Source organism: Eublepharis macularius, chromosome 12 (assembly GCF_028583425.1).
Source record: "Eublepharis macularius isolate TG4126 chromosome 12, MPM_Emac_v1.0, whole genome shotgun sequence".
NCBI lineage: Eukaryota > Metazoa > Chordata > Lepidosauria > Squamata > Eublepharidae > Eublepharis > Eublepharis macularius.
The window spans coordinates 59997444-60013184 of NC_072801.1; the positions used below are offsets into that span (position 1 = coordinate 59997444).

The 15741-nt window shown below is 44.7% G+C and overlaps 1 protein-coding gene across 1 annotated transcript; it reads right to left on the reverse strand.

Annotated features, from left to right (window-relative positions):
- Positions 1-1769: 1769 nt before the first annotated feature.
- Positions 1770-11398, reverse strand: TNNI3 (troponin I3, cardiac type). Its single transcript, XM_054994100.1, has 9 exons — positions 11373-11398; positions 10812-10824; positions 9305-9502; positions 8169-8210; positions 7417-7548; positions 6662-6751; positions 4388-4564; positions 3966-4075; positions 1770-2202 (listed from the first exon to the last, which is right to left on the reverse strand). Exons 1-8 carry the CDS (start codon positions 11396-11398, stop codon positions 3974-3976), a joined length of 780 nt encoding a protein of 259 aa, XP_054850075.1. The 3' UTR covers positions 1770-2202; positions 3966-3973.
- Between the last annotated feature and the right edge of the window lie 4343 nt (positions 11399-15741).

Below are 15741 nucleotides of genomic sequence, written 5' to 3' on the forward strand. Positions count from 1 at the left end.
TCTATGGGCAAAACTGAGCTCTTTGAGGCATCTGGGACCCCAAAATAGATCTCTCCCTGAAGTCCATCTAGGGTTACCAGCCTCAACTGGGGGTGGGGGGGTGGGGCTGGAGATCTGGAATTACAACTAATCTCCAAACCACAGAGATCAGTTCTCCTGTAGAAAATGGCAGTTTTTGAGGGCAATCTCTGGTATTATATCCTGCTGAACTCCTTTCCTTCCCCAAACCCTTCCACCTCACGCTCCACCTCCAAATCTCCAGGAATTTTCCAACCCATACTTGGCAACTCTAAGTCCACCTCCATCAAGAGATATGCATAGAGATAGAAAATGCCCATCCAACCTGAATTTCCTTCCTTTTAACAGAAGCTTTTTGCAAATTTTTTGGGAAAGTGTTGCGAAATAGGGCAAAAAGTGACCACCTGTTCAAAGTGAGGGCCACCATGGTCCAGAAGGTATTTGCCTTGATTCTTAATTGGCTTTCTGTTTCTTGCAAAAGAAACAAAATCTGATTGGCTACAGGATGTTGTGATCCTCGTGTGATCCTTGATGGGCTGGAATCACTTCCTAAACCAGGAAGGAGAATTAGCTCTTATAAATGGCATTGAAGTGTCAAATGAAAGGGTAAATAATGGCTTCTGCAATCAATGCTGAAAAATCTGACACAAGACCCGTGGCTATATCTAGCATGCTGTTCTTTATATCATATATGCTCCTGCTGCTTGTTGAAAATATGCTGACTCTTTATTTGAAAAATAAAAGGAATAAGATTTTTGGGGGGGAAGAAGAACAGCCCAAAGGCCTTTCACTGTTTACTCATTTCCAGAAGATCCCTGTTAGAACAGGCGTTCACAACTTTTATATACAGAAAAGTCATGAGACAGACTAGATCTAACTGAAAAGAGTATGGAATTAAGAACACCCTTGTGGAATCAGATCAAGAGTTCATCTAGTTCAGCGTCCAACTTCCCACAGAGGCCAACAATTTGCCCCCTGGAAGCCCCCCAAGCAGGAAAGAAAAGAAACAGCCGTCTTCTGAGGTGGCCTCCAAGGACTGGTATTCAGAGGCGCACAGCCTCTCTGAAGAAGGAAGCTCCATTTTCTCATTATCATGACTGATATCTAATAAGAGCTCATTAACAGAATGTTCTCCCATTTATCTTACCTTAGAACTAAAAATTAATTTGTCCTTCCCTGCCCTCGCCGCTAATTCTCAAAATTGGCAAGTTTTGTTGATGAAATTATCTGAATGTTGAGTGTGCCTGACTATTCTGTGACAACTTTCATCCCATAGCCAGTACTTGATAATAATTTACATCTGACACGAAGTGGTAGACAGGCAGCCTACCTCTCAGGTGCCATGTTCACAACTCATTTATCAAGGGTTCAACCCCAGTGAAATCAATGGGCTTAGACTGGAGTAACTTTCCTTAGGATCGCACTGTAAGTCCCTTTTCTCTTTTCTCCATCCACCTGCCTGGTCCAAAACAGAGGTCTACCAGCTGTACATGTCATTAAAAGTATTCTCCTAAGAGTACCCGGTGTTAAGAACATCCAAAGTTCTCTTAAGAATGTTGTGAGCACTTGAGGGGCATCGTGCACCAAAAACTTTGATGGCAAGTTAATGGTGTACTCACCCCCCCAAGCTTTGAAAGAATTGATAGACGGGATTCAAAAATGTGGCAGGATAGTAACATTCATTGAATTTTCAAAGATCTTAATTGACTTGTGATCTGGAGACACACTTGGATATGAATACGTACAAAACATTGCCCTTTCAACTCTACTTTTTATTTGTAATTTCCCCTCACGTATTAGCTTTTTAAAAAAGGATTTTCCTCCCCTGAACTAGCATTTATTTTATTTTTTCTCCCTATCTGGTAGGAAACATGTACATGTGCATCAGTAACCCACACATGTGCTCAATTAATTTAATGTTGACTGCTCTGCTCATCCCCACCCCCGGATCAGTTCACAACGGCAGACTTAAAAAAATATTTTTATGGTGTCTAGATCCACCGCCCCCCTCCCCCAAGAGTGGAGGGAACCCCTGGAGAGCAGGATGGAGAACAATAATTCAGCAGGGCTCTACTACTTTTCGCTACAGGAATCCACACCGGGGAACCAATAATACTTCATTTTATCTTCTTGTAAGTAGATTTCAAAGCATCCATGGATTGGGGAGAACCCAAGGAATCTCGTCTGAGAAACAGAAGACAGAAAAATAAGCAGGAAAATAATCCATTTCTAAATGAGGATATTTACAGTCATACTTTTAGCCTCGCCTGCAGCTTGGTTCTCACATTCAAGAGAACAACTGAGGTGAGAGAATCTTGACAGGATAGACTATACTCTACCACTTCAGTGGATTTCTGCTCTGAAAGTCCCTCTGCATTAAAAAAACCCCTCACCTCTCCACATGAAGAGAGAACTTGCACAGCAAAGAGAAGCGTTTTATGCCTCTCCCACCATGTGGTGTTTATTTTCTATTTGCTGTATGTTTTTAACATAGGGAAGCATTCCAAAATGGAATTGTCCACCTATGGTCCGAAGGGGTACAGTCTACCAGGTGAAGTAGTCACTGCTACTTCATTCTCCTGACTGTGCTAAAAAAGCTTCCTACATCACTCTGGGTTGGATCCAGCCAGCTGGGCAAGTGCCACACAGAAGGGTTCATCTCTTTACTGTTATTTCACATCCTTCACTGTTCTCAGCTGGATATGTGCATTAAAAAAAACACCTGAATTCTGTGCCAAATACACTCATTCGCTCTCTTTTTCAAGGATTTTTCAAACTGCCTCACACTTAAACTTTGATCTTGCCTATTGTAGTGATAACCTGCCCTGGATAGCCCAAAGCAAGCCAGATCCTGTCAGATCTCAGAAGCTAAGCAGGGTTGGCCTTGGTTAGTAATTGGATGGGAGACCTCCAATGAAGAACAGGGATACAGAGGAAAGCAATGGTAAATCACCTCTGTCCCTTGCCTTGAAAACCCCAGCAGGGGTCACTGACTTGATGGTACTTTCCACTACCACTGTGACCATGAGTTCGAAGGTGGCTTCTCATGGGTGTCCAAATAAGGGGAGCTTTAGAGTTAAAAATAGAAAATGATCTCTGCCTATATAGAAAAAATATTTTTCAGCTTGAATGAAAACTGGATTTATTTTGAAAAGGCTTTGTTTTTCACCATTTTAAACTGTTCTTTTAAAAATGTAGTCAGTTTTCAACTTAATGATAAAAGGTTACATGATTACAAAAGACTTTTGTTAGTGTCACTAAGTATTTATACGAGGTTCAATATTTTGGTACCAAGTGAAATATCTATCACTGTCTCTTTCCAAGTAGGGGATCATTTTTACTACATATGTTACACAAACTTGTGCGCATTGCGGGGGTGTCAGTTACTGACCAACAAAGTTCCATCTTGTAATTAAAAACAGATTTTAATCTTGCAAGTCTTTTACAGACACGGGCTTGATAGAATCTATCCGGAAGTCGTTTGGATCCGGAAATATGGAGGGTATGACAGGTTGGCTGTTGCTTTAAGCTGTGAATAAACTTTATCCAAGGTGACTATTTCCCAGATCTTGGGAAAAAATTTCTTTCTACAGACATATTTTGCACAGCATTTTGACCTCATGCTGCCTAGCATCGTATCCTCCCTGCAGGGCTTTTTTTCTGGGAAAAGAGGTGGTGGAACTCAGTGGGTTGCCCTAGGAGAAAATGGTCACATGGCTGGTGGCCCCGCCCCCTGATCTCCAGACAGAGGGGAGCTTAGATGGCCCTCCGCACCGCTCAGCGGTGCGGAGGGCAATCTAAGCTCCCCTCTGTCTGGAGATCAGGGGGCGGGGCCACCAGCCATGTGACCATTTTCAAGAGGTTCCGGAACTCCATTCCACCCCGTTCCCGCTGAAAAAAAGCCCTGCCTCCCTCTATAATCCACACAGGGCAGCTATTTCTCTCACCTCAGGGTTCAGGCTTGCCCGGCAGTCGAGGTCTCAAATTTCTTCTTGCGCCCCTCCATGCCACTCAATGCATCAATGTTCTTCCTCCAGTCACCCACCTCTCGATTCTCCTACAGGAATAATTTAGAGAAAGGACTGTGAGAGCCGCCTCTGCCCTGCAATAGGAAAGCAGCACCTTAATTCTCTCACAGCTCCACATAAAGAGAGAAATATCCTTGCAGAAAGACAGCGTGGCCACTGCCGTGACAGAAGTTTTTGGGCTCAGAAGTTGAGATGAGGGACCTGTGGAGAAGGAAGTTTCCTACATCTCTTCTCCCCCTTCTAGTCCATGAGTTTTAAAGACCCCCCCCATCCGAATTACGTGACCTGCCTCCCTCCTTACCATCTCCTCCTCTTTTTCTCCCCCACTCCCCCTTCCTCACCTTCTCGGTGTCATCCTTCTTGACCTGTTTTAGGTTGGCCCGCAGATCCATGGAGACCTTGTGCTTCGAGCCCAGCAGCGCTTGCATCATGGCGTCGGCTGAGAGACGCACACGGCGAAGAGCCGGGCGCTTAAACTTGCCTCGCAGATCAAAGATCTTCTGGTTCAAATCTTGGATCTGGGTGAGAACAGAAAGCACTTCTAAAGCAGAGAAGGGAGGTTTGTTGTGTTAGGAACCCCACTTGCATTTGCTAATCAGAACTCATCTCCCTGTACTATTGGTAGTGGTATAAAAAGAAGAAAACGACAGGTTTTTAAAAGAACACATTCCCCCCCGCCCTTTCAAAAGGCTAATAGCAGAGAGGGCGCCTGGTTTTGATGGTCAAAACTGAAGGGGGTTGAAGGGTTAAATCATTTCTTCCTTTCTCATGAGGAGCCGCTTTGAATCACGGCTGCTTGCATGCACAGTTTATCTTCAAGTCCACTGTCATGTCTGGGAAAGCACACAAAGCCCTTGTGTCGTGCTCTGAATGAGTAGCCGTCATGTGGACATTCCTTTTAGATGGGGAGGCTTCCTGCTCTCCACGAAGCGAAAAAAACCCAAGTTCAAGAACCCTTAAGTCAAGAAGAAAAATGTTCTCCAAAGCATGAAAGTTTGAAAACAGGCTTTATGCAGAAGGAGCTAAGGAGAAAACTGGTCCAGCACTGACACCTCGAGGCTGTCCTTAGTACTGCACCTTTCCCACAAGGGACTGAGTTAGGGTTGCCAGCTCCAAGTTGGAAAATTCCTGGAGATCTGGGGGGTGAAACCTGGAGAAAGTGGGGTTTAGAGAGGGAAAGGAACTTGGCATGGCATAATTTCATAGAGTCCACCCCCCAAAGTAGCCATTTTCTCCAGGTGAACTGATCTCTGTGGCCTGGAGACCAGTTGTAATTCCGGGAGATCTCCAGCCGCTACCTGGAGGCTGGCAACCCTAGACTGAGTTGTAAATGGCGTGATTTTATTCATTTACTTCATTTGTACCTTACTTTTCTTCTCAATGGGGACCCAAAGTGGCTCACAGCATTCTCCCCTCCTCCATTTTATCCTCATGACAACCCTGCCAAGTATGTTAGGTTGAGAGTCTGAGACTGACCCAAAGTCACCCAGCAAGCTTCCAGGACCGACTGGGGATTTTAATCTAGCCCAGCACTCTAACCACGATACCACACTGGCTCTCACCATCTGTGCGGCATTGCATGTGCTAGTGGTCAAGGGCTGGGCCTTAAACAGGTTATGTTACAGTGTCATTATGCAGCATTTTCATTCTAATCTTCTTCTGAGAAAGTCAGGGCAGCACACATTGCTCCCCCTCATTTAATCTCACAACAACCTTGTGAGGTAGGTTAGGCTGAGAGATATCGACTGACCCCAGGCTACCCAGACAGGGTTCATGACTGAGTGGGAATCTGAACCCAGGTCTCTCCAGTCCCATATTCCATTCTCTATGCTACACTTCCTCTCTCTCTCTATTTATTCCCCACATCTAAAAATCCAAATGCTACAGTGGCTGATATATGAACTTGATCTGTGATTGCATCTCCGGTGCTTTCTGTTCTGCATGAACTATACTCACAAGACACACACTACAGGTTAAAATGCATTCTTTGCAACAGTTGTGTGTATATGTATGTGGAGGGGGACGGGAATCTAAGGCAAAATGGGATCAACTCCCTGTCAGACATACCCTGCCTTTGACTTCCAGGAACAGCAGGGAAAATTGCAAACAGGAAACGAAGTGGGAGTTTTAAGAGGCACTGAAGATTGGGAGCTGGAACAGGACTGGGCAAGAGAGTAGAGTTCCTTTAAAGAAATATGTAAATTAACGTATAATAGTTGCATACCACCTCCTAGATAGAGATTTGGTAGATCCAGCTCCTGAAAAGTGGCAGTCCTCAGTACTAGTAACACAGAAGGAAGGATTTGGCCAAGCATGACAGTCTGCATCACAGTGCTGCATGATGGGAGAAGCCTCAGGTGGCCGAATTCTTCCCTTAAAGGTACAGGAGTTCTCTTGAGGAAGCTGCAGGGATGGTCCATCTTTCAATATTGGGGTTTCTTTCCCTTTAATAACAGTGGTGCAGCCACAGAGAGGTCTGGGAGGAACCAATACGGCCCTTTTCCTATTGTTCTTAAAATTCCATATACTGCCATTGTAATCAGTTTTAGTTTGCTTCAGTTTTGAGGCATGAAAGGGCAGGAGGAGGGAGAAACAGGAAATCTTCCTAAGCCCACCTCATTGATGCTCTTGTTGACCCGAGCCTCCATGTCATAACGCTCCTCATCAATCTTGTCGTTCCGTGCATGGAGCTCTCGGCACATCTCCTGCAAATAAGATGAATACTGAACAGAGATACCGGTTTGCCAGGGTCGTGTGCTTAGAAGTAGTAATAAGGAAGAATGTCCTCCAAGCATGCATTATATACAGCAGACTATATACATCAACTAGGCTTCCTCATCCAAAAGTGTGAATTTTTGTTGGACAGGTTTAACCCCAGACACCTTGTTTTTTCCCCCAAAATGAACAACAAGCTGATTCTTTGCAACCTGTCCCAGGGGTGGGGAGATCACTCTGTCTTTCTCCTTTGTCCTCTGGCACAACTTGGTAAATTTGCAAAATTTCAGGACTGGCACACATGTGGCTACATGCACTTTTCAGTGTGCTTCTTCCTCTCCTTTTCTCCCACAGGTCACCTTTGAGCACCAGTGCATAGGCACTTTAATCCCAGCACAGTAAGAAATCTTGATGCTAACATGCTATCACATCACCCCAGTCGCTCTTTTTTGCCTTCACTAATAGTTATTTTTTTATATTAACTCTGTCTTTTTCCAGCTTGTTCCTGGATTTGGAACACAATTAAAGTTCTTTTTATATTACCTCTGTCTTCCTCCCTTGTCATTCTTTTTATTACTTCTGCCTTAACTCTCAGCCCTTAACCAGTCCTCATCCTTGATCGAGCCCCATCTTTCAGTCACCCACCCACCGTTACCTGCAGCTCTGTGAGGCCAAGGCCTGTCCAGTCTAAGGCAGTGCAGTGTTCCTCAAGGTAGCGTTCTTTCTCCCGCGCACGCTCTTCTTCTTCCTTTTCCATTTCCTGCTTTGCCACTTGGAGCATCAGTGTCTGTTGTAAGGGAAGGATAATATTAGATTAGACCACGGTTCCCCAGTGTGGTGCCTCCGAGTGCCATGGTGTGTGCAGGCACTTGCCCATGTGCTTCAGTAAATGCGGCACGTCCATTGTGAAAGCTGAACCAATGAATGACTGCCTTCTTACAAACCAAGGACTTTTCACCTTTGTCTTCTTCTGTGTATGTGTGCGTTATCACACCTTGGCCTTCTGTGTTGGTGTTAATCCTCCTTTCCTCACATGGTCTCCTGTGTGTGTGTCACCCATGGGCCAGTGTTTTCTTCTTCTGTGCGTGTGTGTTACCCACTTTGGGGTATGCCTGTGTATGCCTCTATTCCGCTTCTCCCATCCTCTTGTGTGTGAATGTATGCTTGACTCTGCTTCCTGTGGTGGCCATTTTGTAGTGGCACCTGCCACCCTGCCTCAAAAGTTCAAAGGTGTCCTCAGGCTCGAAAAGGTTGAGGGCTCCTGGTTTAGACCAATGAGCTTACCTAGTCTCACGATTTTCTTCAAACCAAGGAACTTTCCCAATATCTGCTCTGCTCCCCATCGAATCAGGTACTATGTTACTTTGCCCACACCTTTCCCCGCACCCATCAATCCTCCAACATTACCTTGAGCTGCAATTTCCGAGAAGCTGTTATCTTGGATTTTCTCTGTGGTGGAACAAAAGAAAACATATGCCAGTTTTTTCAAAGTCATGAAACTAACAGGGTCTCAGGCAGCGAAAGACTGTTCCCAGCCCTGCAATCTAGGATTATTCAAAGAGCCTGAGACAACATGCCTACAAAGTGTGTGCTCTATCCTATTGTTTGTCCTCAACATTTGGCAAACGGGGTTGACTTTCTCTGACTGTGGGGGTTCCATTGTTAGTTGTTATAGCTTCTAGCTACTGATAGACCTATCCTTCATGGGTATTTCTAATTTCAAAGCCATCTATTATGAATATCTGGTGGGTGGGACACAAGTAAAGGGGAAGGGAAGATGGTTGGCAAATGTACTAGACAGAAATGTGCTAGACAAATACAAGAGAAGAGGGGAGAGATGGGTAAATGGAAAGAAGCAAAGATACCTGATTGGAGGCAGGAGTGGCCTTAGCCAATGTCCAATGGGGGCAGCTGCCCCAGGCCCCAAGAGGCCCTAACTGCACACAGCCCTACCCCCTCAATGGAGAGGAGAAAGAAGAAGAGCAGGATCCTGCTGCCACTTGCTTTCACCTGCCCCATCTGGAGCTTGGGCAACCAGCTTCCAAGGCTGGCTGTCACTCCTACCCACCTTTCATGGGGCAAGGGGCCTCTCCTTTCTTGGCCCCAATGGCAGTGGTGGTGGAAGTAATTCTGGGGCTCAATCCTGGACTTTTGCCCAGAGCTGCACTAATCACTAAGGGCCAAGCTACACATGACAAATGACACTTGAACGGCAAGTGTATTTCTCCCTGTTCACTTGCCCTCCACTCAATCCACTTGCCGTTCAAGTGTCATTCGTCATGTGTAGCTTGGCCCCCAGATAGACCCTGACTGGTGGTCATTTTGGAAGGACTGGAGCAACCCCTGAATACAGGAGCGTATCAGTGTGCTTTTGAACAGATCTCTATAATCATGAGGACTTGACACCATCTTAACAATGGGAAAGAAGCTTGCGATTCTCAAGAATCTGGATTCTGTGTCTGATTATCCTGAAACGACAGGAGACGGACCAGTCCCATCCTGTATTGCTTTATGAAAAACTTTAAAGGGCATCTGAGCCCCACCTTATCATGTGGCTCGATGGCATAGGCTCGATAATTAGCAGAAGATTTTCGACGGAGAGGAGGAGGGGCAGCAACTGGGGGAGGAGCCCGAGGGGCAGGCTTGGGAGGCTCCGGGATGGGAGGTTCTGGTTCCGTTTCTGCCTCGGCTGCAGTTTCTTCTGTTTCCTCCTCCACATACTCTTCCTCCTCTTCCTCATACTGCACAAAGAAAGGATTAATGTATTAATTCTATAGCATTCGCTGTTACATTATCTTCTATAAGAAATACTGTACAGAGTGTGAGTTTGTGTGCGTGCACATTTTGGTTTGCATCTCAAAAGGCAATACAGCCAGAGTTTAAAACTGGGTGAGGTTCCTGATTTGGAGGGGGTGTGTGCTTGAGTGGGGAGTGTAAATCTGTTAGCATTAGCAGAACTACAATATTTATCTATTTAATGCAGTTATCACTTGGTTTCCAGCTTCTCAAAGCAACGTATTAAAATAGTAGACTGTATTATTACTAACGTCCTCACCTGGGTAGCCCAGGTAAGGAATCTCATCAGAGCTCAGAAGCTAAGCAGGGTCAACCCTGGTTAGTAATTGGATAGGAGACCTCCAAAAAAGACCTAAGTTGCAGAGGCAGGCAATGGCAACCCACCTCTGTTAGTCTCCTGCCTTCAAAGCCCCAGCAGGGGTCACCATAAGTCAGCTATGACTTGACGACACTTTCTGCCCACACCACCATTATTACTAATAGTACTTGTGAACAGCCTCTGGAGAAATGGCTGGTAGTTACATCCTCAGGAGGGCCTGTATTCACTGGCACCTTCAGACAGTGCCCCAAGGAACCCCTGGAAGATCACTCACTTAAAGCGTCTCCCTCTACCAGGCCACCCCTCGAGGGCAGTCACTCACACTCAGCCTAATCTACTCCACAGGGGTGTTGTGAGGCTGAAATGAAAGATAGGAGAATGATGGAAGCAAGGTATAAATGAAGTAAATAAATAAATGTCAAACTCCTTCCAGATTGCCACAGCTAAAAATATTAAAGATTTTTAAAAATAGCACTGGTTTCAGTTACAATAACCTGGACTGATGTAGCTGATCTCTTGCAAAGCTCATCTGAACCCTCTTTCTAAGGAGCTAGCAGAGAAAGCTCTTGCAAAGCCTATCTGAAGCAACAAAACTTAAGTTAAAGATGAAAAGAGGAGCTCAGAAGTCCTAAGAACAACAATCATGATATGAGCAGACTATTCTCCGAAGAGATCACAGTTGTAAATACTGTAGTTAGTTATTTGGATCCAGTGGCAGAACATTCACAATAACTTAAGATGGTTTTACTTTGCATGATAATAGGGTGCCTATTTGAATAGTATTTGACACATGTAGAAAAAAGACCCCACTGACACTAAGAATTTGCCTGGCACAGTAAATAAGGAATCTTGGAAGAAGGAGGTAAAGATGGCAACTAAAAAGAAGACACTTTATTTTCCATCAGTTTGGAGAGTGTCCCTTTGTTGGTACTTACTGTGATCTCTTCCCTGTGAAAGACAGAAGAGAAAGGCATCTGTCAGTCAGAATGAATATAACCCTTCTTGATTTATCCACATATTCCCCTTCCTGCTAAGACTCCAAAGCTGCTGTTTAAAAGGAATTTCATCCCAAATTTTCAAATAACAGCCCTACTCTTGACAGAGGGGTTTTTTTTTTTGGCTCCCCTGTACCTCCCCACTTGCCACTCCTTCCTGAGAAGCCCACAGCCCTGAGTTATTTCCCCCTTCTCCCCAACTCTAATTCAGGTTCATTTTCCTTTCAGACAACAAAAAAGGCCCAAGCAGTCTGTTTCCTTGTTCCTTCAGGTCTGGTTCATAGAAAAGAGATAGAGAGAGGTGGTAGAATGGACTGTATCACTTCAAACTACAGGTGGATGGATGACCTTGTGGAATGTTCCCCTCTCTGAAAAAAGATTCCTGAGCATAGAAAATCAGCATAGTAAGCAAAAAGGGAGTGGACGTCCCCTCCCCTGCTGTGCTAGTTTTCTGTTTGCAGAGAAGTTCCATGTATGAAAGGGAAAGATGGAACCCCCCACCTGTAGTCTGAAGTGGTGCAGCCCATTCTACCACCTCAGCATCTCTTGGAGAATTTGGATCTATCACCAAACACTCACTTCCAACGTGCCATTCACTCTAATTAATAGTTCCCATTTAAAAAAAAAATACTCACTCTTCTGCCATTTTGGAAAATAAAACTTCAATCAACTGGGGGGGAAAGAGAAAAAAGTATTATTCTTTTATATATGTACATCTTCACTTTTCCTCCAGGGGGCACAAGTATCTTTCTGCTTCCTTAGGGAGCTCAAGAGAAGAAGGTTATGGAAGTCGCTTCCTTCTGGTTATCCTTGGAAAAGTAGACATCAGAAAATTTGATCAAGAAAGGCAGCTTTTTTTTCTAAATCAAGAGTCTGGCACTGAGGCAGCAAATTTTGATTTAATCTCAGATTATTAGGTTTCTAGTCCTTCATCCCACAAACCACAGAGAGATTGCCAACAGCAATCACGTAAGTAATAGATTTCTGTGTAAGTTCCTTCTACCCTGACAAAATGCATACCAGAACAACGCTTCTAAATTCCTTGAGAGTGTAGTATAACAATAATCCAAAATCTCCGCACCCATTTCCCTTTTATTAACAATTATACACAATGTCTTCAGTTTAGACATCAAAACAATACAAAGTATTAGCTGTACACAGGCAATTCATAAAGCAAGACAGAGTGTTTGCTTGAGTCCAGAAGTTGGTTTACGCACTAGTAAATTCCTACGCAAAATTAGCTTCAGACAGCTCTAATAAAGAAGGTGTGTTGCATTCCAGCATTCTCATTGCTCTGCATTTTCAAGTGATTGCTTCATATTAAAATAATCTCTAACTGTCCCGCTTATTTGGAGCTCACAAAAAATAAAACACTGGGAAAGATTTTTTTAATCTATATATTCTTAGATAGCATGAACTAAATCCTTGCAGCTGTCTAGTCAAATAACCTTAGTTCATTATTACTCTTTTAATTGGAACAGAAATGTATCTGTTTTAATTGCTAAACATTCCACAAGCACGTAACTGCTTGTTGGCCATTAACCAATAAGCCGTATCTTTGAATTATGCTATGTTCCCATCCTCGACTGAGGCAGCATCCACACGGCCATGGTTTTCTATGGTCCTTCTATTTTAGAAGCATTAGTAGCCATTAAAGGAGGCCTCCACATGATCATTTCCCATGCACTTTCCTTGCCTCAGCCTCCCACAGCTGCCACCAACACGACTCCCATGCCACCAAAGGTCTGCTTTAAAAAAAAATCGGTAGTTGATGTACCACTGTAGAGTTGCTATAGAGATATGTCAATTACTGGTTTTTAAAGCACCCCCTCCTCCAAGTCCTTTGGTGGTGTGGGGGTGGGAATGTTGACTGTTGAGACTGAGGCAAGAAAGATGGTACTGATGTGATTAATACCTGCAAAAATACACACCTTCCTGTCCGCACAGTGTGCAAAGAGGCTTCCGATGTGATCTTTCCCAAAAGATTGTACCAAACCAGGTTTGGGAAAGATTGTATCGAAGGTGCGGGAAACACACATAAAGTAGATGACTGGACCCAGCTGGAGTATGGACACAGCTTGAATACCATCCACGTTACTCCCCAGAATCTTTTGATTCCTTCATTTCCCAAGTAAATTGTATACAAGAACAAGGTGTACCTTTGACGTATTCCAGATTTCCCTCCTAGTTATCTCAAGGGCGTCCTGATCTGAGCCAGCGTTTCTTCCTTGTTAAGCAACTCTACATAAAGGCTCAAAGAGGCATTTCCTTCTTGGTCATGGCTTGCAAATGTACTTTTGAAGGCATAATCAGCCACTGAGAGCATTTGTTCGGGAGCCCTCTTTGCTAAATCTGTGACATGCGCGAAGAAAGTGCATTCTGTACACTCCCAGAGGTCTGCAAATACCTCATGTGTATCCAATACTCAAAAGATTTGCTGCCATGTATTATATGAACTGCTGCAAGGGTATTGAATTACCATGAACTATGGAGGGTTTAAAGAGAAACTGTGATTTTTTTTTTTTTTTGGAAACTAGCATGATTATTTCCACTGAGAAGTAAATACACTAACAGTGCCATATGCTGCTTTTTAATTCAGAAAGTGCTTTCACTCTTTCTTACTTCAGCCCACTAACTAAGCCCTCTCTGGCCTTTGTCTACACTTGTCTGAAATGTGTTCAAGATACCATTATCACCAGAGCCTCTTTAGAAGCAGCTAAATTTGGGCCGTATTATCACTTCTCAAAAGGGCTAGGCCATTCCACAAGGAGGCAGCAACCCGGCAGAACGAGTGAAAAAACAAGCCGGAGACAGAAGGGGGAGGCCAGATCGGTCACCGTTGCCACAACCCGTTCTCTGCCCTCTCCATTTTTCAGCCTGGGTTGGGAGGGGATTGCTTCTGCCCAAGGACGAAGAAAGAAAGGCAACTTTTATTTTTAGAGACAGACTTGGGTTGGGACTGAATTCCTGACATCCGCAGGGAGATGAATATTGAGAAAGGCTGTTTTAAATTATTTCCTTCCACCTCAGAAATGGGAGTTGGAGGGGGGAGAGATCACAGGCTGGAAGCAGCAATATAGAAAGCCCCTCCCCGAGAACTGTGAAGGGACACTTTTATTCTTAGCCCTAGGTGTGAAATCAACCATTCAGCACCCGTGCTGCAGGCATCTGCTGCCAGGAACAGCCTGAAATGCTGCAGGAGATGGGTTTGAAGAAGCACGGGGGGGGGGGACCAGCTTCTCCTTTTTCCTGTGCTAAAGATCAGCCCCACTGGTAACTCTTAAGACTGACCTGAGTTTACTTTAAACCACACATCTCTTGGTGAGAAGGAAAAGAATTAGCTCCTATGTTCCTTTTTCCACAAAGGGCACATCCCCGCCCTTTGCATTATCGGACTCGCTCCAGCTGATAAATTGATAGTGTGATTTAAAACCCTGAACTGCAGTTTAATTCAATGTTAAGGTCACAGTAGCATAAGTTAGCAGCATTAATACATTGGGGTGGGGGGCAGGCTATTCAAGAGGGCGCAACTTCTGTACTGTTCCTGCATATTAAGAACTTAAGTACATCCAGGCTAAATTGAGTAAGTCACATAAACACAGTCTAAGTCCCTTTATGCGGAACAGGGCGGGAGTGTTATCACCTGCCACTGCGATGGTGCTGTCGCCGAGTTTGTAGAACTACCTCTTTCCAGTGGTTTGGATTCTGAGACTGCAGGGATGGGGAAGCTGATGGAAAGATATTCATATCATAGAATCATAGAGTTGGAAGGGGCCATACAGACCATCTAGTCCAACCCCCTGCCCTTGGCAGGATCAGCCTAAAGCATCTCTGACAGGTATTTGTCCAGCCTCTTCTTGAAAACTGCCAGTGAGGGGGAGCTCACCACCTCCCTAGGCAGCTGATTCCACTTTTGAACTACTCTGTGAAAAAGTTCTTCCTAATATCCAGCCAGTACTTTTGTGCATGTAATTTAAGCCCATTGTTTCAGGTCCTACCCTCTACTGCCAACTGGAACAGCTCTCTGCCCTCCTCCAAATGACAGCCTTTCAAATACTTAGAGACAGCAATCATGTCCCCCCTCAATCTCCTCTTCTCCAAACGAAACATTCCCAAGGCCCTCAGCCTTTCCTCGTAGGGCTCCGTCTCCAGAACAACAACGGCTGTTCAGTGTATCTATTGAAAATAATCTCTCTCACACACACACACCCCTGTCAGCTGTGGTGCTCTAGAAAACGGAGGCCTGTAGCACCATGAAGCAAAATGTATTGTCCCCTACAAAGGCTGTCCTGACATTGCCACCACTTCATTCAAGGACTTCTTTAAAATGCAGAAAATAAGCATTTTCTCTGTCGCTATATATGACCCTGCATATCCCCCCTAGAGCAGAGCATGTATAATCCTCCCCATGCACAAAGGAGCACCTGCTACTCTTCCCCCCCCCCTGCTCCACAGCTTCCCCCAAGGCAAAAAAGATACCCTCGTTCCCATTACCTGGTGCCTTTAAGAACTGGAATGATGCGCTGTTGGCGGGAAGAATTTCCCAGAGATTATAAGGGCACTGACGTGGTTGGTGGCCTTTTATGAAGAAGAGAGCTCAGCATTAGCTGAGCCTTTTAGGGAAGAAGGAGAATGGAATGCATTCTTCTGATAAGGACCGCCACCAGACGCTGCTCAGAGAAGGGGGGCCAGAATGGGATTTTGGTCAGAGTCCCCCAGGGCAAAGAGCCCCCAGGGCAAAGCTGGAGCTGACAGAGTCACAACTTGGGCTCATGGTCAAAGCCAGGCCGCCTTCATTTCAGCTCCACCTCTAGGTTCGCCCCCCAAAATGGTGTACCATAGTATACGATTGATGTATATTTAATATTTT

Bases quoted from the DNA above. Each gene is read 5' to 3' on its own strand.
- TNNI3 (XM_054994100.1), bottom strand. From the start codon at position 11,398: ATGGGCTGCACCACTTCAGACTACAG. The intron at 7,549-8,168 runs GTAATGTTGGAG...CCCTTACAACAG, and splicing joins CTCGGAAATTGCAGCTCAAG to ACACTGATGCTCCAAGTGGC. The intron at 4,076-4,387 runs GTGAGGAAGGGG...TTATTCCTGTAG, and splicing joins AGAAGGATGACACCGAGAAG to GAGAATCGAGAGGTGGGTGA.